This window comes from Ceratotherium simum, chromosome 7 (genome assembly GCF_057802395.1).
Source record: "Ceratotherium simum simum isolate JZ-2026a chromosome 7, ASM5780239v1, whole genome shotgun sequence".
Lineage (NCBI taxonomy): Eukaryota > Metazoa > Chordata > Mammalia > Perissodactyla > Rhinocerotidae > Ceratotherium > Ceratotherium simum.
The window spans coordinates 19,129,041-19,150,120 of record NC_141906.1 but is presented as its reverse complement, the minus strand read 5'-3'; the positions used below and the strand labels follow the sequence as shown (position 1 = coordinate 19,150,120).

Sequence of the window (21,080 nt, the reverse complement as noted above, 5' to 3'; positions counted from 1 at the left end):
GTGCATGTCTATTGTGTGCCATAACACACTCATGCATCTTAAAGTTTTGCTGACCAAGTGATGGTAAACACTTTCACTGTCCTCGGTCACTGCTCTCTAGAGACCAAAACTTTTGCCGGTAGAGCCGGAAAGCCGGCTCTGAACAAATACTATTGTTCTCAGTTTGACAGGTGAGGAAACCAAGGCTCAGAGAGGTTAAGTAACCAGACTGAGTTCACACAACCAGTGTGATGGAACTTGAATTTGACCTGTTCAGTCTGACGTCTGCTGAAGTTCGTGACTGCACTAGCTGCCAACCATGTAGGGTATTATCCCACTTGACAGATGACAAACCCAAGCTCAGGTTGATTAAATGACTTGCGTAAGTTCACATTATTGGTGGTTGGTAGGCCTGGCTGGACTCTCACCTTCGTCTTCTAACTTCACGTCAAGATGCACTTTCTACACCTCCTTGAGCCCTCCCTTTCAAGAGAAATCTTTCCCTGGGGATCTGAGCAGTGTGTGGCGTCCCAGGGTACCTGCTGAGTGAAGCATTCCTGCGCTCAGGCTGGCCCATGGCTTATGAGACCGCTTGTTTAGAGAAGGAGATGGGCTGGGAGAGACTCTGGTTTAATCCTGGGGATAGAGTGGGAAGTAGGAGGAAACGCACGCTATGTAAAATGTTTGCTCTTCTCTCCTGATCCCTAGACTGAGCTTACAGTTCCTTAATTATCTTCTCTAACTACCTGGAAGTTTCTCCCTGTGCATTTTTAAGACTCAGTTCAAATACCTTCTCCTCTGTGGAAACTTTGCCAATGTTTTCTCTCTCCCACACCCTCTGGTTAAAGTTGATCTCTCCCTCCCTCTCTGCCCTCACTGTACTTCTGTCCCAGCATAACTCAGAGATAGGGCATTTTATGTTTCATAGACATGCCCATCCCTCCACGTGACTGTGACCACAGGGAGAGGGACTGTGTGAGTTAGAATGGTGCTTGGCACACAGTGAGTGCCTTTATGTGTTTATTGAGTTACGTTGACTTCACTGTGGCTCGTCCAGTCTCTTCCTATTAATCTTGCAAAATGAGCAAGGCCTCTTTGTAAACAACTATTTCCTGAGAACCCAGTGTTTCAGTTGAGCTAAAGGACTCTCTATGTATGGCTGAAAACTTGGAGCTGAGCACAGCCTGTGCCCACCCTAAGGATTTCTGGGCCAAACACTCATGGATCTTGGTGTCTATTCCCAGCCTGAGATCTTGCATGCTTTCTTTCTGAGATGATTCATTAAAATGAGGCTCATTGTTCTCTCGTGTCCACCAGGTCAAAAGCGTTTGTCATTGTGCTCAGCTCTCAGTAACATGAGGGGCTATTTAGTCAAAATATTAGCTGTTTGACTGGCAGGTATATTAGAGTCTATTTTTTCCATGTTGTAAACAATATTTGAAAGTGACTATAATCTTTTCCAATGGACAGATCTCACCTTCTGGAGCTCAGCAATGTCTCTGAGCCACCCCCACTGCCGTGGCTCCCTCAGACAAGCCCAGACCAGGGGATCTGAGTTAGAAGAGCTTCTTTATTCTCTGTTACTCAGTCCCAAATTCCTGGGGGTCCACTACTAGTTGATTGAGGACTCATTCCAGAATACTATCAGCAAAGGGGAGTTGCTTACTGTACATATTTCATGTCACATAAAACCTTTGAGCAATTTACCCTGGCTGCTTCAAAAGTATAGAAAAAAATGGTTATTTTAGAGATTATAGTGAAAATTGCCCTGTGATGTATCAGTATAGTGGCTCCTTTTATGAAGTGAGTCTTGTGCATCGTCCACATCCATGGCTTTGCTGATCCCACAGTGAATGGCTCCATGTACACCCTCTGCTCCCACCTCACCCTGCCCTCCTCTCCACGCCCGGGCAGTCACTAGGTTCTTTCACAACAGCTCATGGGAGCTTTTTCAAAAATAGCTCTTAAATCCACCCTCTTCTCTTCAGTCATACTGACCTTCTTTCTGTTCTTCCAGTTGGAGGGTCTATTAAGAGGTTAAGAGCATGGGTTCTGCTATCTACTAGCTGTACAGCCTCAGGCAAATGATGATTTCTGTTTCCTCTTCTATAAAATAGGGATGTTAATAGTATACCTACCTCATGGGATTATGGTAAAGATTAAATGAGATCATTCATGTAAAGTGATTAGAATAGCACTTGGCATAAAGTAAGCCTGCTGTAAATAATAGTTGTTATCATTATCACCATCATCATCATTATTCCTTGACTACTCCGTACTTTTTCGCCTCAGAGCCTGAAATAGTTAACCTCCAGTTCACCTAGTTAATGATATAGTCTTCAGGTTTCGCTTTAAAAGTAGATTCCTAGAGGAAACATTTTCTGAGGACCCCAGCCCCCCAATATCAAATCTGGGTTAAGGCGCTCATTTTCTTGTATGTAGTTCCATTAGCAACCTGTACTTCCTCACGATGTCACCCATCACATCATATTATAATGGGCTGTTTCCCACCTCTCTTTCCCGCTAGATCGTGAGCTTCTTGAGTGCATTCTAGGTGCTCGGCCCTTGGTAGTTAATTGTTGAAGGAATGAAAGAATAAAAGACTACGAATAAATAGCTCTTCCTACTTGTGGAACCGCTCTTGAGCTTTGTTCTGTTTGAATCTTCAAGACTAACTTTAAATATCCCTCTCTATATTTTTCCCTAAGTCTACAGGTTCTTAGACTCTCATGGAGTGAAGAACAGTTTACTATGAAGTGACCTACAATAACAAGGCTCAGAATTCTCTCAAATCCCATTGGGCAGTGCAGTCAGCTCTCAGGTATTTGCTTGAGAACTAGCTGCAGGTAATCTCATCTTTCATGTGCTTAGCCAATTCCCTTCCTGCTTAGTCACCATATGCTTAGGGAAATGCGAAATTATTTTAACATCAAGCTGAATACAACAATCTAGAAAGCAATGTTTATTAACTTATAAGGCATTGTTTCTCTTTGACAATATGGAAGAGGTAGTTAGAATTGACTGTATTCACGTTAGAATGGAAGATATGAATTCATTTTCACTCACAAATTGTCTCATTGCAAGCCCCTTGGCAATCTATTAAATGTTTCCAGTTTCATGAATTCAGATGGAAGTCACTTAGCACCTTTTAGAAATCCAGAGGGGGAAGCTGTTGTTAGTCTGATCCCTCCTCCTTTGAATACCTCTCCCCTTTTGGCAGCCATCTTTATAGGCTGGGTGTGTTCCCAACAGGCGAGTCAGCCACAGCATGACTAATGTATCATGGCGGTCTCTCTGGCAGCCCATGAGCTGCAGATACCTTCCTGGGGCTTCTTGCTTGACTTGCCTCAATCCTCACTCTGTCCTTATTTCAAACCCTTGGGATGGTGAGGCTACCATTGATCCTCAGTCACTGCCACTCCCGATTTAGGGCTGCTGTCTGCTGTCCCCAGTTCTGCACCTCACTTTTTCCTACCAAGGATAGTTCGTTCAGGTTTTTGGTGCTCCCCACTACCTCACATAGAAGCTCTCAAGTGGCCTGAGCATTAGCTCTACAGACTCCAGGCCCTGCTCCATCATGATTAGAGTCCGTTGAGAAGAGTGGGGACATAGATTTTCTGTCTTGGCTGGCTCTGCAGGCTGAGAGTTGGGAATGAGGCCTTGTTGAGGGCCCTCCTGGAGAAGGCATTGGTGTACTCGAGTCAGGATGGGAAGGGAGAATTTTAGTGAGCTTCTCACTCAGGTCATTGAGTGACCATTTCTGGAGAGATTCAGAGACCATGGGCCAGCACTATGACTCTAGGGCCTTGGCAAGATTCTGTGACTTTGGTTACTACCACATGGCTGTTAGCTTGTCACCCCCTCACAATTTCCCTGTAGTTATCAGGAAAACAATGAGACAAAGAAACAAACAAAAATACCCTACACAACATGAAAGTCCTGTAAGCTTACGTGGGGTGAGATGGCAAAGCAAGGAAATGCTGGGCAAACTTCAAGATTAATGTGGAGTGAGTCACTAAGTGTTAGGTTGGTGGTTGCATATACTGAGAGGTGAGGAACACAGGCTGAGTCTGGAGGTGGGAGCATAGGAACTTGTCTGTCCTGAAAAGGGGCCCAACATAGACATTCCTTGCCAGATCAAGCAAAACTATTCCTACAGCAATGAAAAATGAAGGACTAAAGCTGTCTCAAGGCAAGGAAGAATAGAGGTATATGTTCTACTAAGTGAAGAAAGACACAAGGGGAAAATTCTGAGAGGTGGCAGCTGTGATCCAGATGTTTTCCAGCAAGCAAATGAAAGATCTTGAAAAGCAAGTTATAAACTCCTCTGAGTGTGTAGAAAACAGCCTGGCTTGCTCTGGCAGAGGATGAAAAGAGCTGCAAATTGCATAGATGCCTAGAAAAGCTAGGCTTAGCAGACACTGTTGGTTGCCAATTCAATATTCACTCTCCTTCCCACTTCCCAACAGCAATATGATTCTGCTCAAGAATTTACTCTTCTTCATGGGCCCATTTTATTTCATGGGAAGCTGACCCTTTCTCCCCTCTCCAGGGCATAGTTTAAGCCCATGACAACTATCCTATTCCCAAAGCCTGTGATTGGTTTAGAAAGGGACCATGTTCCAAATTTGCCTACAAGATAAGAAGGAAGACTGAGGAAAGGCTTCTGGGTTCATTCCTATGGAAGAAACATGGGAAGAGATGGTCCCTTTCTTCCTCTAGATATTGTCATGTCTGGATGAAATACCTGGAACTCGCAGCCATTTACCACAAGCCTGCTGATGAAGTCAACACCCAAAGTGGGCAGAGGCAAGGAAGCTGTAGAGGCCGAGCTGGGGCTCTGATGTACCACTCCTGGAAAAGCCCTACCTCTGGACTTACTATTTACGCCACTTTGAGTTGGGGCTTTCTTGTATCTATAGCCCCCGAAATCCCAACCAACAGAGAAGGCTTCCATCACCTCTGGGCTCTTCTTAGATTGTGGTACACTTGGCCTCAGACACAGCATCTTCTTGGTCTGGGAATTTTACAAGCTGGGTCTGAAATCTTTGTGGGTCTCAGAGTCCCATTCATTTCTCCTAGAGCTTAATTTGCTTTCCATCACATTTTGGGAGTGAGGATGGGAGGAAGGGTGATTTGGGGAAGTTTTCCTCAGAGACTCCCAAAGTTAAGACAAAAATCAACAAACTTACTTTTCCAAAAGTGCAGGCAGTGCTGAGGTGACAGGTAGGTTGCCTTTCCCGTTGGGTGATTCCGACTGAATGGAAAACAGGAGACAGAGAATTGAGGATCAGCTAGGAAAGAAGAAGCCAGAGCTGCTAGGTCTCTGATGATGCTGGGGAGGGGCTGCGGCTTCTCTTCTTTCCCTCCGCCCTTCCCCATGCTTTGTAATCTGCCTCTGAGCCCAGGCATTGGGCCTTCCCTGTCCTCCTTTCCTCAGAGCCCTGTGGGGCACATGCGACTTGCACCTTTTCCTTCTCTTCTTCCAAGTTTCCTTGAGTGAAGAGAAGAGTTTACATTTTGAGGCTCCATTCTGGAGGGGAGCCATCAGTTTTTCTCAGTCCCCTGTTTACTGGCTTGGAATGAATACCAGTGGGCCTCCTACCAAACACAAGCCTATCATTTCCCTGGAGATACAGCTCCAAGCACAATTCTCAGGAGACACTTATCATTACTAAAAGCTGAAGCCATCAGAAATTTCTTTATAACAAATTCCCCAGGACTACCACCTTTTTTTGTTGCAATGGATTTGGGTTAAGCAATTGTTCTCAACTCCGACTACACGTTAGAGTCACCTGGGGGAGATTTTTTTAAAGTACTGATACAATCCAGAATCTTGGGGTAGAGCCTAGGCATAGAATGTTTTAGAAGTACCCTGCATGATTTTAATGTATATCCCTGGTTGCCAACTCCTAGTCTAAAGGAGTATATATTTGGGAACCGCATTTATATATTTAGAATAGTATGGGAAATAGCTCTGTTAAAACACACTAACTAGCTCTCCCCAAGCTCCTTTTTAAAAAATTTTTTTCAGGTTCCTTTGTTATAGTGGGTGATTTGGGAATTTATTTTGATTTCATAGATGATTGAAATGCTCAGGCAGGGAGAGGTGAAAGTCTAAGAGTTATTGCTCCTTATTGGCACCACAATAGAGCTTGAATCCACTTTACCTATTGCTCACACAATCAGATTGTCTCCTTACAGACCAGTGCTGGTCAAGGACGGGGCATAGAGAGACAACTAGAGAAAGAACTAGAAGAGCATGAGATAGGATCAGCTAGATTCACAAAGGCTTGGGATCTGGAAAATATTTTGTTATATAGGAACCATCTTTGTTTACGAAAAATTGAAATGGAATTTTTTCTGATTATAAGTAATGTATTCTTATTATAGAAATATAAAAAGGCATCAAGAAAATAAAAATCACCTGTAGTTTTACCATTGCCCAGAGATAACCATTATAGTTTTACATATATTCTTCCAGAATTTTCTATGTTGACACATAGAAAAACACTCTTTTTTTTTTTAAATAGCACAACAGAATTATACTGGTATACTGGGATTTTTTGTATATACTGTTTTTTAATTGTCTTTTATTAAAAAATTATGGTCATTTTTTCGTGTCAATAAATAGATTTATATTCTAATTATTATTTTTAGTGGTTGCATAGAAACCCCTTATAGGGATATCCGTAATTTATTAAACCAATCTTTTATTAAAGGAAATTCCGGTTATTTCCAGTTTTTCACTGTTGTAAACAATGCTGCAATGAATCAAGGCAGGAAAACATTGGGCTTAAAAACTCAGGCTCTGGAATCAGAGAGTCTAGGCTTCAAAGCTTCAGAGCTTCAAAGCTCTACCACTTAGTACACAACTCGAGCTTCAGCTGCTTCAACCCACTGCAAAGCTGAAAAAAATCATCCCACCCTGGAAGACTGTGGCTTAAGCATGAAAAGAGATACCATTTGCAAGGGAACCCTCTCTGAGCTGCCAGCACCTCGCTCACAGATACTGAGTCTTCTTCTCAGAGCAGCGGAACACATGGAGGCCTGGTCTACATTGAGCTTTTTGAGCTCATAGCCCAGAATCTGTGCTGGGAATTTCCTCTCCTTGTTGACCCTGCCCCCATCTGTCTGGGTCACCCCATGGTAGTGAGCCTGAGGGCTGGGAGGCAGGCACCATCATACTCACCAGGGCTGGTAAGGAGGGGATGGGTGACGAGCTGGGGGATTGGCCAGGCAGGTTCAGGGCATTAAACTTGGGAACCACAGCAACGCTGACCCTCCGGCGGGGCATGTTCTGTGGAAAGAGAAGTGACCAGGCCCACTGTCATGAAGCGGGCAGCACTCACTGTTCAGAAAGGCCTGGAAAACGCCTACTAGTTCTAACGCTGTAATAACATTCACTGGATATTTTGGCTTTGGGGTAGTGATGATGGTAGGGGTTGGTGTGGAGAGAGTAGCCAAAGTTGACACAAATTTTCCGTTAGTGGTGAATGATTTCTCAACTTTAGATAATTAGGTCTACTTTAGATAATTAGGTCCTGAAGAAATGGAACAGAAATGACCCCCAGTCTCTGAGTAACACCCTGAATAGTGTACAAAAACTATAGCAATACTGAGGTTGATGCATCATTTCATGTTCATTTAAGGAATGGTACAGTCAGGGAAACCATGAGCAAGAGAAGGTTGGAGGATGAGCTTGCAAGTGTGGGAAGCTGAATTAGACGCTCTGTCCAGAGGTTCTCCGGCACCCATGGATCCAAGAATGAATGATCTCCTAGGTGACTGGAAACTTCTGTTATCCTCCTTCTGGGAGCCCTGGTATTCCTTGAAAATGCATACCTTTCCCAGCGTGAGGGACATGGACCGTGCTGTGCGAGGGACCCCGTCTTCTGCAGCAGGAAGGAACAGAGAAGAGAACGCAGGTAAGTTTTCAGAGTAGGCTCCGGCAGGAAACAGATAGGCAGAAACTAAGCCAAGGTATCTATGGGCCAGAACTGGCCCTCAAGGGCCTAGGCACTGAGGACACTGAGTTTGACCTTTCACCCTGTGAGACGATCATCTGCAGAGGGGGTACTTTTTTGGACAGAATCTTTATCCTAACTCCTCTGGGCTCTATGAGAAGCCCCAGTCTTGACCTCTGATCTCCACCTGACACCAGTGCACAGTCTCTGGGTAATACCCTGGAGAGTGTGTAAAACTGCTCGTAGCAATACCAAGGCTCATTGGGTCATTTCTTGCTCATCCAAGGGAGGTACAGTCAGGGAAACGAGAAGCGAGGAAGGTGCGGGGTTGATAGAGAATGGAAACCTGTTGACAGAAGTTGTTTCAATGTGTCACCTACAAAAAAAGGAAAGCAGCACCTTAAGATTTCCCTCTCCTTAGTACATACATTAAATGATAGAGTTCACCTAAAATGTTTAGCAACACACCTGGATAATACTGCCACCAGAAAACATCAATATGTGTAGAGAAAGGTTTTTTTGTGCATGTGTCTATGAGGAAGATTAGCCCTGAGCTAACATTCAATGCCAATCCTCCTCTTTTTGCTGAGGAAGATTGGCCCTGGGTTAACATCTGTGCCCATCTTCCTCTACTTTATATGTGGGACGCCTGCCACAGCATGGCTTGATAAGTGGTACATAGGTCTGCGCCCGGGATCTGAACCTGTGAACCCGGGCCACCGAAGCGGAGCGTGTGAATTTAACCCCTATGCCACCGGGCTGGCCCCTAGAGAACAGTTTTTGAAAGCTCAATTCACTTTGATTCAGTTTCACCAATGTCACGTACCCTGTATAACTGCCTATCCCTGATATCTATGTATTTTAGGTATGTCTCTTAAAAAGCACTTGGTTGATTTTTTTTTCCTAATCTAATCTGAGATTTGATATTAACCAACAAGTTTAAGCTGTTTATATTTCTTGTGATTATTGATATATTTATACCTTCTTATCTTGTATTTTCTATTTACCTTGCTTCATTAATTGATATTTTTCTAACCACCCCTCCCACAGCCCACGTTGGTTTGGAAGTAGTACATTTTAGTTCTAATCTTTAGTGTGCTCCTTACATTTTTAACATATTATATGACTTTAAAATTAATCAAGATCTCTATTCTTTTCTTGAATAAATCTTAAAACAATAACTCCCTCAAATCTTAAATTATACCATTTTTCAGTATTTTTATTTCACCTTGTTTTTGTAATCCCAAATTATTTATCATGATTGTTGTTTTATAGAGTGAATGATTTTTAGATTTACGCACATTTACAAATGTCTTCGCTCATTATTCCTTCTTGCATTCTACTTTATTTTGATCCCAATTTTATCTTTCCCTAAGTACATCCTTTAGTTTTCTTTTGACAAGAGTCTGTGAGAGGTAAACTCTCTCAATTGTTGTCTCAAAATATCTTTACCTAGCTGGCAATCTCTCATGATAGTTTAGCTGGTTACATTATCTCTAGGTTGACCGTTATTTCCTCTCAGCTCTTTAAAGACTTTACCTCTTTGTCTTCTGGTACAATTATTGAGAACTGACATTCATTTTTAAGTAATCTGTCTTCTCTCTCTGGTTACTTTTAAGATCTTCACTTTGTCTTTGCTCCTCTGTTTTTGTTTTTTTGTTTTTTTAGGGGGGAAGATTGGCCTCGAGCCACATCTATTGCCAATCTTCCTCTTTTTCTTTTTTCTCCCTAGAGCCCCGGTACATAGTTGTATATCCCAGTCGTAGGTCCTTCTTCTATGTGGGATGCCACCTCAGCATGGCTTGATGAGTGGTGAGTAGGTCTGCACCCAGGATCTGAACTGGTGAACCCCGAGCCGCCGAAGCAGAATGTGTGAACTTAACTTCTTTGCCACCAGGCCTGCCCCTGTCTTTGCTCTTCTGCAGTTTCTCTTGATGTGTTTTTATTTCTCTTCCTTGGAATTCACTGTACTTTCTGAATCCAATGATTTATGTCTTTCTTTAGATTTTCAGATTCTGGAAAATCCCTTTGAACACTTTCTCTCCCCCATTTTCTCCTTACGGATCTCCTAATAAATGTATTTGGAACTTTTTCATTCTATACTCCATATCCCATATCTTACAATGTTTCTTTCATATTTTTAATCAATTTATCCTTCTGAACTGCATTTTGGGTAACTTCCTCAAATCTGTCTCATGGTTAACTATTTTTCTTTGACTTTGCTCAACCTGATTTAAATGTTGTACCAATCAGGATAAGCTAGGTATGCTAGAATAATAAACAACCCCAAAGTCTTAGTGGCTTATAACAAAGATTTATTTCTTGCTTATGCTACATGTCCATTTGCTTCTGAGTTGGCAGCTGGTTCTGCTCTGCATTTCCTCACTCAGGACTCAGACTAATGGAGCTTCTACTATTCTGGAGCAGTGATGATTGTGACATCAGGAGGAAGAAACATAGGGCAAATTGCACACTAGTTTCTGAAAGGCTTCAGCTCAAATGTCACACATGTCCTACTCACATTTTATTCGCTATGCCACATGGCCTCACCTAACTTCAAGGGGTTGGAGAAGTGTGCCCAGAAAGGGGAGATTGGGAATACTGAGGAATAGCGTCAACTGTAGTAACAACACACCTAAACTACTGAGTTTTTAATTTCCATGACTCTGGTCCTCATTTCTAGGAGTTCTATTTTATCCTTTTTTGATAATTGTATTCTTTTAATCTTATGTTTTTGATTCATTTTTTATACTTCTAATAATTTTAAACATATCTTTTTAAAAAATTTGTCAGGCTGTTTTACTATCTGCAGTCCTTCAGGATATAATCCTGTTGTTTGGTGTGTCTGATGATTCTCACTCATGGTGGATTGTTTTCTTGTGTATTGTATAATTCTATACTGTGAATTCCTCTTCAGTGAGGTTATTTAGAGGAATCCTGTGTGTCCTGGGTGGAGGATGTCTCTCTCCAGAGTGGCTTTATGTTTGTTTCTGGCAGTGTTCCTAGAGGCACCATCGTGCCTCTGGTCTTTTCAGATTCTCTGCATACTGCAGCATCACTTCTGTGGTGCGTGTCTTTTTGGGGAGTACACTTCTCCTATGGGGAAGGAGAAAGTATTTTCTTCCTACTACAGCCTGGGGTGAAACAGTCAAACTTCCTTGATTTGTTTCTCCACTGTTTGGTGAGTGTTTTTTGCGCGTCCAAATTCTGTCTAAAGATGCAGTCCTTGGAAAATCTTAACTTTCTAGGAGAGTCTCAGAGTCAGCTCTCTGCCATGGATGTTCGAGGCCTCCTCTCAGACTGCATGCGAGTGCAAAAGCCCGGAGCCCAGATAACTGAGGCTGACTCCTGGCCCCAAGGAAGCTGCAGGGGCAGCTTGGTTTCAGTTCTCTTTTCTTTTCCTGTATCTGAGTATTTCAATTGCTTTTCTTGTAGATTCAGCTTTTCTTTTAGACTAATGTTTGCTTTATTTCATCCAGCAGAAATTTCTAAGTGTTTGCGGTCAAAGGATTTTCAAGTTTTCCAGTCAGCCAAAACAGCAGAACCAGAAAATATTCTTTATATGTGAGGAGTTCATACAAATTAATAAAATATCGATCTTACAACTGGGCAAAAGATATAATTAGAGAATTTACAAAAGTGGAAATATAGATGTCCAATAAACATTTGCAAAGGTCAATAATTACAAATTAAAGCTATGAGATGAGATACAGCTTTGACCCATCAAAGTAAAAAATATTCTTGAAAAGAGAGGAGAAGAATGTCAATGGCACAATAAATGGAGCATCATTATAACCCATTAAATGTAAATATCAATGAGCTATTTGAAAATAACTTTCTTTAAGAGCTGTATAAGTATTTCTTTCCCTTAAACTGGTATTTATACTTCTAGAAATCTATCTTAACGAAATAATCCAAAACGCACTCAGTACGTTTCATAGTCAGAAAAAAAAGAATAGGTCTTATATTTTTCTTTGAAATGTGTACCACCTTTCTTGAAATTAGAGATACTTTTCTTTCACTGTAGTCTTCAGAGTCTTAGGCATAGACCAAGTTTGCCAGAATTCAAATAAAGGCTTAAAAACCAAGCACTGTCAGGGAGCGGTCCCAGAGTATCTGATGGACACGCCTGGTGGGTGGGTGCTGGCCTCTCCGCACCAGCCCAAGCTGAGGTAGGGTGTGGGAAAACAATGGAGTGGGAACAAATGTCTGAAAACCACTCATTCACTGTTCACGACTCAGCTACGGTCTCCCTTCCTATTGTCAGCACTTTCCGATCCGCCCAGACTGAATGTGGAATGCTGCAGTTGCTCCCCATGGAAGTGTGCTTACTTCTGTCATTGGTTACATTGCCCTGCCTTTCCCACATGTTGGTTGGAAACTGTGTGCCTCTATATTCCAGTATCATGTGAGGCACACCTAACGTGCCCAATAAATGCTGTAGAATGAATGAATGAGACTCATGGGTAACTGTGCTCATTCCATAAATCTTGGGTAAGGAGGTTCGCAGGAGACCTCGCACCTTGCAGGACAATAATGCAAGATCCCACGTGTTAGGATTTCTTTGGTGGCAACTTCCCCAGCTTCCAACACTGACAGGGAGGTTTGTCAGAGGCCCAGACGCATGTGGGTCAGGAGCCTTGCTGCCAAGATCCCAGGCAGACAGTCTGCAGCGTGTGTACACTGCCTCCAGACTCTGGGAAGCATCACTGATATTCCCCAGGAAACTTGTGAAACCTCCTGTTTATAAAGGTTTCTCCGTCTGTTATACTTTCTGTACTTTCCCTCCTCCTGCTCTTGGTAACACGGATGTTTGCATTCCACAGGGACTCCTGTCACTAAAAGGTCTGTTTTCTCCTACTAATACCACCCTTGTCAGTCAGGCCCAACCCTGGCAGCTCCCAAGGAGAGATCCTGGTCCGAGGCACCGTCCTCCTCCTCCTGAACCACTGCAGGAGCCACTTAACTCGTCTCTCTAGGCCTCAGCGACTACACTGCCTAACGCATTGCTCACTCTGACATCAGACAAATCTTCTAAAAATAAAATCTGACCATGTCAGGTGGCATGAACTCACCAGAGACTCCTCATTGCCTAGAGGACAAAGGCCCAAATTGTTAGCGTGGCCTGGCACGTGGCCCTGGCCTACCAAGTCTCGCCTTCAAGTTGACATCATCGCACCCCAACATTGCAAGCAAGTCAAACTGCTTCATATTCTCACCCCAAACTCCACACCTTTGTACGTGCTGTTTCGTCCACCTGGGATGCATTTCTCCCTCTTGCCTGGAGAACTCCTATTTTTACTTTAAAACACTGCCCAGATGCCATCTCTCTGTAAAGCTTTCCTTGATTCCCTCAAGCAGAATCAGATGGCTGCTCCTCTGTGTTCCTATAACAATCTGTATAGAATGCTTTTTAAAAAAGAGTATTTTTTTTAAACATTTGTGTTCCCCACGAGTCTGCTATTTATCGCAGCAATGTCTCCTTTAGCCAGGCTCTCACTCGGCCCCCAATGCCTAGACCTCATCTCTCACCTGGGCTGTTGTAATAGCAGCTTCATGGGTTTCCCTGTCTCTGGCTTTGTCCCAGTCATGTAACCGCCACACCATAATCAGAGGGAATCTTCTAAACATATATGATTGTGTCATTTCTCCAATCGAAATCTTTGGTTGGATCTCTAATGCTTTCCAGGATAAAGTCCAAATTCCTTAGCATGTACTGCCTAGCAGGGGCCCCTAAAGCACAAAGACTATAGGGTCTGGGGTCTGTCATCTCACAAAGTAGAGTGAGCTCTTGCCGCCTGTGGGCTTCGCACCAGTGGTCAGAGGCTCTGGTTAATTGTGTCAGGAGTCGCTATGCGTCCATGCGTGTTTTCTGGTTCCAGGCCCCCAGGCTCACTGGAGCAGTGCTGCGAGGCCCCTGTGGGCAGCGCTGGGCAGAGGCAGTGAGCCTCGCTCAACCTGAAGCAGGTCCTGGAGCTGCCCTGATAGGGTGATTCTATCCTAGAGCCATCAGGGACCCACACTGAGGGGCCAGGATGGGGCAGGAGCCCAGTTCCTTACCGGAGGTGCCGCAGCTGCGGCTTGAATTCTGATTTGCAAGTTTTTTAAACTCCATGAGCTCTGCATGGTCCTTCTCATACGTCCTCTTCAGATTCTCCACATACTGCATCATCACCTCTGTCGCCTTTGACATGCGCTTTTCCTGCAGAGAAGGAGAACATGAGTGCATGGCGCAGTTGGAGAAAAGGCTCATGGGCACTTGGTGTCTCTGAGTGAGGCTCTGGGCTGGGAGAATTGAAAGGATACAGGGACCAATCAGATGTGGCTCTGCCCTCTAAGAGTCTGCTGTCCACCATGGGGATCAGACACCTGCACTCAGGGAGAACAAGAACGAGCACAGCCACAGAGCGCAGGGGATGAGGGGTGGGAGAGAGGCATCTCTGCTTGCAGACAATGGGCTGGGGAGGCTTCCTGGAGATGGAGTGAAGTGGAGGTAGGGCGGGGGCAGCAGACAAAGAGCACTCAAGCCAGGAAGTCCAAGAGCAAAGGTCCAGGGGCAGGACATCGCAGGGCTTGTATCTGGGTGAGGATTTATCCTCCAGGCAGGAGTCTTTGGAGAGTGAAAGGGGGTGCTATTAAGAGTTATGCTGGGGGGCCGGCCCTGTCTCGTAGTGGTTAAGTTCGCGTGTTCCACTTCAGCAGCCCGGGGTTTGCAGATTCAAATCCTGGGTGCTACCGACGCACTGCTCATCAAGCCACACTGTGGTGGCGTCCCACATACAGAATAGAGGAAGATGGGCACAGATGTTAGCTCAGGGCCAATCTTCCTCAGCAAAAACGAGGAGGATTCACAAGAGATGTTAGCTCAGAGCCAGTCTTCCTCACCAAAAAAAAAAAGAAGAAGAAGAAGAAGAATTATGCTGGGCTAACAGGTGTATACCATGACTGTCTGGTAAACCAGGAAAGTACAGGTCATACTACGTGTTTAAGAATCAGCTAGTAGTTGGGTTTCTTCGCAAAAAAATAGGTAGTTAGGGTTGGGTTGTGAAGGATCTTGAATGCTAGACTAAGGAATTTGGACTTTTTCTGAAGGAAAAGGGGAGCCATCGAATGTCTTAAAATAAGGGAGTGACATAGTCAGGCCCCCAGTGGATACTGGACTGAAGGGAGTGAGAGCAACAGGAAAGAGAAGCCAGGTGCCTGAACCAGTCTGGAGGAACCAGAGAGAAAGGAGGGGACTGAGATGGAAGCTAGGGGTGGGGAAGCCATTTGGAGGAGCCTGAAGACTGCAGTGGGCAACGCATGGGCTGAGAAACACGTGTGGGAGGCTGCAGAGAATGAGGGAGTTTTCTCTGCTTATACTCGTTGGATCCCTCAGAGAGCCCAGCCCAGGCCTGCCTGGCCACAGAGGGACATGCTCAGTCACCATCCCTGGAAAAGTTCCCTGCAGCCGTGAGCCGAGACCAGCCACTGCCCTCACGCTCTCCCTTTGTTGCTGGTCCCAGCTGGAGTGACTTCCTGGGTGCCGCTGCTGAGTCAGGTGCCCTTTCGCCGGAAGCACACAGGGGTGGGACAGGCCAGCAGCTTGTCCTTCCTTCATTCTACAAGAACTATTGGGGGTTGTGCCCCAGGACAGCCCAATGATGCAACCGATGCAGCAGGACACGGCTCCATGGTAACAGCAGCAGTGGTAATAACATCGAGGTGCTTAACAGGTATGACAGCACATTATATGGTAGATACGATCATCATCTGTATTTTACCATTGGAGAAGCTGGAGCACAGAGAACTCGGGAACCTGCCTGAGGTCACACAGCGAATGCTGGTGGAGCTGGGATCAGGCTTCAGGCAGTCTTACCCCACGACACCATCCTGGATCAGGGCGGCGCCTGGGGTGCTTCAGGGCATCAAAGTGGCTGAGAGGGAGCCAGCTCTGGGCCTGCACCCCAGCTCTGCCTCTCACGAGTGCTACTACCTTTCCGAGACTTCATGTCTTCATCAGGGGATAAGGATGTTTACTTTATGGGGTGGCTGGGAGGAATAAATGAAACAAAGCAGTTTTTCCTAAAGCATGTTTTGCCAAATATTAGTTCCATGGGAGCTGAATAGGTATTTTGTGAGAAAAATAAAAGGAAGAGATGGTTCTTCGGTCAAATACACTTGGGAAATCCATAGATAAAGTTAAACAGGCCTCTTTACCATAGGGCTTCCTAAAGCCTTGATCATGCCAATATGTATAGAGATCTCCAAGAAAGGGAGGTGGTACGCAGCAGTTCCCAAACTTATGTGTCCACAGAAAGCTTTTTCCAAGGAGCATCTCGAGGGTCTAACGGTCCACCAAATATACTCTGAGAAAATCACAATAATGTACACAGGATGTCTGGCACAGAGGAAGCCACCAATAAGTGGCATCTGTGGCTGTCGCCGCTTACATTCTTGCTCTGGTTACTGCGGGCGGAGTGGAGCCAGTCCGCAGGGCTGGGGGCTGGCGAGCTCACCTGGCGGACGGCGCCCACCATCTCTGCTCGGCTGGAGAGGCGGGCAGCCAGGCGGTGCAGGACAGCGATGTCCTCCAGCAGCTTCTCGTAGGTCTCCCGGTGCTCACAGTGGTGCCAGAGCGAAGCTGAGGACTGAGGGGCGAGAAGGAACGTCACCTGGGGTCCTCACGTACCAAGACTTGACTTGGGCTCTCACAAGACGAACCCTGGTCCCTGTCCTGGCTGAGAGGAGTGGCCTCTGCAGGGCCCAGGCTACAGCTTCTGCTGGGAACTGGAGTGCCCAATGTGGACACTCTATGCCTGGCTGGCCTAAAAGGAGGGACTCACATCCAGGTCTCTTGTGCCCAAGGAGCTCCCTTGGCTATCTTAGGTCACCCAGCCCCGTGCTGAGAAGCCCCCACAGGCTCAGAGGACTTAGCCACAGCCCCGAGGTAACCAGGCCTTCAGGATTTCTGCCTCAGCTCCTCCCAGCTCTCTGAGGAAGACTGTCTGGCTCAGGGGCTTGGCCTGATTTCTCATTTTGAGAGATTCTACTTGATGCCTGAGAAAAGCAGGACCCCCGGCATAGCCCTCAGAGACCGTCCCTCCTCCCCGGATTCCCCAGTCAGGCTCCACAATTACCGTAATGGAAGCTTTGAAGTTTTCCAGTTCCTTCTCTGTGTTCTCCTCTGTCAGGTTGCGTTCCCTTTCAGCCTGGTTAATTCTAGATTCCAGGGTGTAGCTGTCATTTCTAAAGGCCAAGGACAGTTGTACAAACACGTTCTGTTGGGAACAAGAGTGTGGGAGAGGCGCTAGGAGGAGTCACTGCCGGGAGCAAAGCTACAGGTGTCATTCTTGTACGAGCTTTTTCCGTCAGCTCCTGAAACCAGTCGCCAAAGCAGCCATGTGTAAGTGAAACTCTCCCTTCACAGTCAACTGCACAAAAGATGGTGAAATAGTAACCCGAGGCCCATGCTAGGTCCTTCCCAGAACAGAAGACCAAATGCGTTTTACTGAAAAATAATGAAAGAATAACACTTCGCTTTTCCCTGAATTTCAAGAAAATAACATCCTGTATTTGCGTTTAGATAAACTCAGGCCAACGCAGCTGGTTGTGTAAGCAGTTTGAATTCGTGCTAGGATTTATTGCACGTGGGTTTTGGAGGTTTCACATGAAACCACTGTATTGAAAGAAAATTTGAGAGGTAAGCCTGGTTGACTTAAAGCAAATTCAACCAGCATCTTGCCTGAGTATTCTAAATCCTACGTTGAAAGCAGCTATAAGAAGCTACCAGGAGATTAAATAAGACCAGGTATGACTCTGTTAGGAGAAGCTTTCTGGAAGAAATATTCCATGCAAAAATGCAGGCTGCATGAATGAACTTTGAAAGGTAGTATATTGATCAGACACGGAATTCCTGGAATAACAGGAAACTAATGGGGAGGAGAAATAGAGAGACGGACTCTACACAGGGAGGAAGCAATGGTCTTCATTTTTACAGCCTTCATCTGCCCTGCCTGAGTCAAGTGGTAGCAGATTTACATCCTTGGGGTGAGCTAAGTCTGCCTGAGTTTCTGAAGTTCATGTAACACGGCCATGGTAGGCAGACATCTCCAGACAGAGAACTGAAGGCCCTGAACTGAGCCTATAATGATGATGATAGCAATATTGAAAGCTACTCCTTATTGAGGACCAGCTATCTGCCAGCACTGCTATGAGTTTATGCACCTTAGCTCATTTAATCCCACAATAACCCTCTGTGATAGGAACTGCTATGTCCACTTTAGGGGTAAAGAGACCGAGACCAGAGAGGTCATTAACTTGTTCAAGGCGACACGGGGAGTGGCAGAGCCAGGACTCAACCTCAGACTATCTGATTCCAAAGCCTATGCCGCCTTCACCACACTAAGCACTGATCGCATTTGTATACGTCTGAGGACAGGAGCCAGCCGTTCAACAAACCACCCACGGCCCATCCTCACCAATGTCGGTGGGTGGGCATCCTCTGTCCTCAAACCTCAGGCCAGTTAAGTTTATCAATAATGCTCACTGTTTAGTTCTCTACACCTGGGTTATCTCCTCAATGGCATTGGGACAGAGTCCTGAATTCACTAGGAACACCTGTGTGCAAATGTTGGCTCTGCTAAGCACTGGGTCTGGGACATTGGGTAACTTATTTAATCACTCAGTTTCTTCCTTTTTCTAATTCCTGCTCTACCTGCTTCTCAGAGCTGGTGGGAGGATCAGCAGAGAGGCTGGATATGAGCGTTTTATGAACTGCAAGTGCAATGTCTGTGTGCAAGGTAATTGTTACTACCTGTGGCAGATATTTCACATTGTCTTCCTCTGCTTATGTGGTCCACTGGGTCTCAGGAAGGGTATGTTCATTCTCTTGTTATCCATGGCAAGCCATGCTATAAAGACTATAAAACCTTCCATCCTCTCAACCTGAAGTGAAGAGATTCTGGAATCATCCATGTTCTTGCTCCCTTCCTTCTATCAACTCCAATGGAATTGTCTTGGAAACAAACTTGTGCTGGCATCAGAGGTCCTCCCCGGCTCGCCTTGGACGCATTCTCTTTGTCCATCTACCCCTTCACCAGAAGGAAACCAAATTCCTCTCAGCTCACTTACCACCCCATGGGGACAGCAGTTCTACAGAGACAAGGAAGCCCCGAGCGGAAGCAACAGGGGATCAGGAAGGCTGGAGAGCTGACAGCACAGCCTCCCGCCTTGGCTGAGCTAGCTTTGCTAGGTCTGAAACCCTCAGACGGGAAGCACCTTCTTCCTCCAGACTTCCTCCAAAGTTTGAAACTTGAAATCTGACCATCTTTTAATAACTTTGAAATAAATTTAATTCAAGTCTACAGCCTCCCAGCTGACTTTGTGTATCTAAGTCATACTTTTAAAGAACATACACAATCTTTGAAGGAATGTGGAATTTCCAACTACCTTCTCGTCTCTGACCAAATCTGTCAAAATCTTCCATTAACTGTGGTGGGGGATCTCAGAGGTTCAATAGGGCTGACCACGACATCCATATTACCCCACAGTCACTCATTCTCATTTGTGTGTAAAAATGTCAGGGCAGAGGCTGGAGAAGGGAATGTTTTGAATAAACCAGGCACTAAATTCCATAAAGCGCTGGAGTTACTTACCTCAACTTCCTTCTCAGTGAGCGGGGGAGCACTGCGAAAAAGAAAAGACACGCTGATGAACGTCTTCCAACCTATGAAATAAACTAAAAGGTGACTTCGATGAACCAGCAGACCATGTGTTTCTGGGAATGGAGTAAGCTGAGTTGGTGAGATGGAAAAGATACAGGGTACCCTTGTGTGAGCTCTGTAACTCATGGGATATTTGTCCAGATATTGACGCCCAGAGGAAGTGTGGTGGAAAATATTAGATCCTGGGGTCAGTCCTCCGCCAGTGCCTCTACTGTCTGTGACTTTGGGCAAGTTATTTAATCTATATGTGCTCATCTGTAAAATGGGAATAATATTATCTACTTTGCAGGAGTCTTATAAGGAATATACATATGTATGCATGTATATATATGTATAAATACATATGTGTGTATATATATTCACATATATATGACACTCACACATGCATTTGTGTATGTATATATGCATAAATATGTATATATGCATATATGTGTGTACGTACATATGTGGGTGCACATAGACACCCACACTCGGTAGGCACTCAGGAGATGTCAACTATTATTATGACTAACTCACAGGCTTGCTGTGAGGACTTAATAAGAAAATGAATGAGCCATGTGCTTTATAAACTGGACACATCTGAGCAGCCATTGTAATTTTAGGGGGGCTACCCCGGTCTGCAAAGCCTGACCCTCCCGCTGACTCGGAGGGTTGTGACAAGGGTGCACGTGGAACAGAGAATACAAGGTAGGAGAGAGCAGCCAGAGCTCTTCTCCAGAGCGAGAGCCTCCTCTGATGGCTGGAATCAGAGACGGGGCAAGACGGTCCCTGCCGGCACAGAGGTGTGTCCCTCTGAGAAGCTCCTTGTCCTTTTGTCTGCATACTCGCTCTGTGCTGCTGCCGCTGCCGCTCCTGCTGGTAACTAAAGCCAGCCTCATTCTGAAACCCACAACATAAATACTGCTCGGGCCCTTTCCTGTGCGGGGCTGGAAGGACTGGGAGGGGTCCCATCAACGTCACAGAACTTGGCAATGGAGTGTGCTATCGATAAGATTCTCAGGAAACACAGCTTCCTCTCTTTGACAGGTGTGGAGGGACCACGAGAGCAAAGGTAGGGGTCAGCTCTGCCTGCGAGGGGCTGGTTCTCACCCCTGACAAGGGGCTGTGAGAGCCTTCCTGTCAGGATGAGGCATCAAGAACCCACGCCCATCAAGTCAGCAGAGTGTAGAGCACGGGATAAACAACAGCAAAGATGTTGATGCTGAAAGTTCTCGTCACACCCCCCTGTCTGGCCCTTTCCTCTGCGGGCCGGCCAGCATCATCTCAGCTGTCACAGAGAGCATGCATATTGCTTAAACGATTTATCAAAGCTCCCTCTGCTTGTTTTTGACTCCCAGCTTAGTTTGGATATCATGCGAAATTTACACCTTTCCATCAATTAACCAAACTTATTTTTCCATACTGATGACTCACTTTCTGCTTTTTTTGC

At 45.3% G+C, this 21,080-nt stretch overlaps 1 protein-coding gene across 1 annotated transcript in view; it reads right to left on the bottom strand.

Moving 5' to 3' along the window:
• IRAG1 (inositol 1,4,5-triphosphate receptor associated 1) overlaps positions 1-21,080 on the bottom strand; it is a 76,626-nt gene that overhangs the window by 13,356 nt on the left and 42,190 nt on the right. Inside the window, exons 11-17 of the mRNA XM_004418433.3 lie at positions 19,583-19,613; positions 17,066-17,206; positions 16,445-16,576; positions 14,007-14,148; positions 7,825-7,874; positions 7,172-7,279; positions 5,172-5,236 (exon numbers count right to left, since the gene is read on the bottom strand). Of these exons, the coding sequence (XP_004418490.1) occupies positions 5,172-5,236; positions 7,172-7,279; positions 7,825-7,874; positions 14,007-14,148; positions 16,445-16,576; positions 17,066-17,206; positions 19,583-19,613 (669 nt within the window). The remainder of the gene's footprint in view (positions 1-5,171; positions 5,237-7,171; positions 7,280-7,824; positions 7,875-14,006; positions 14,149-16,444; positions 16,577-17,065; positions 17,207-19,582; positions 19,614-21,080) is intronic.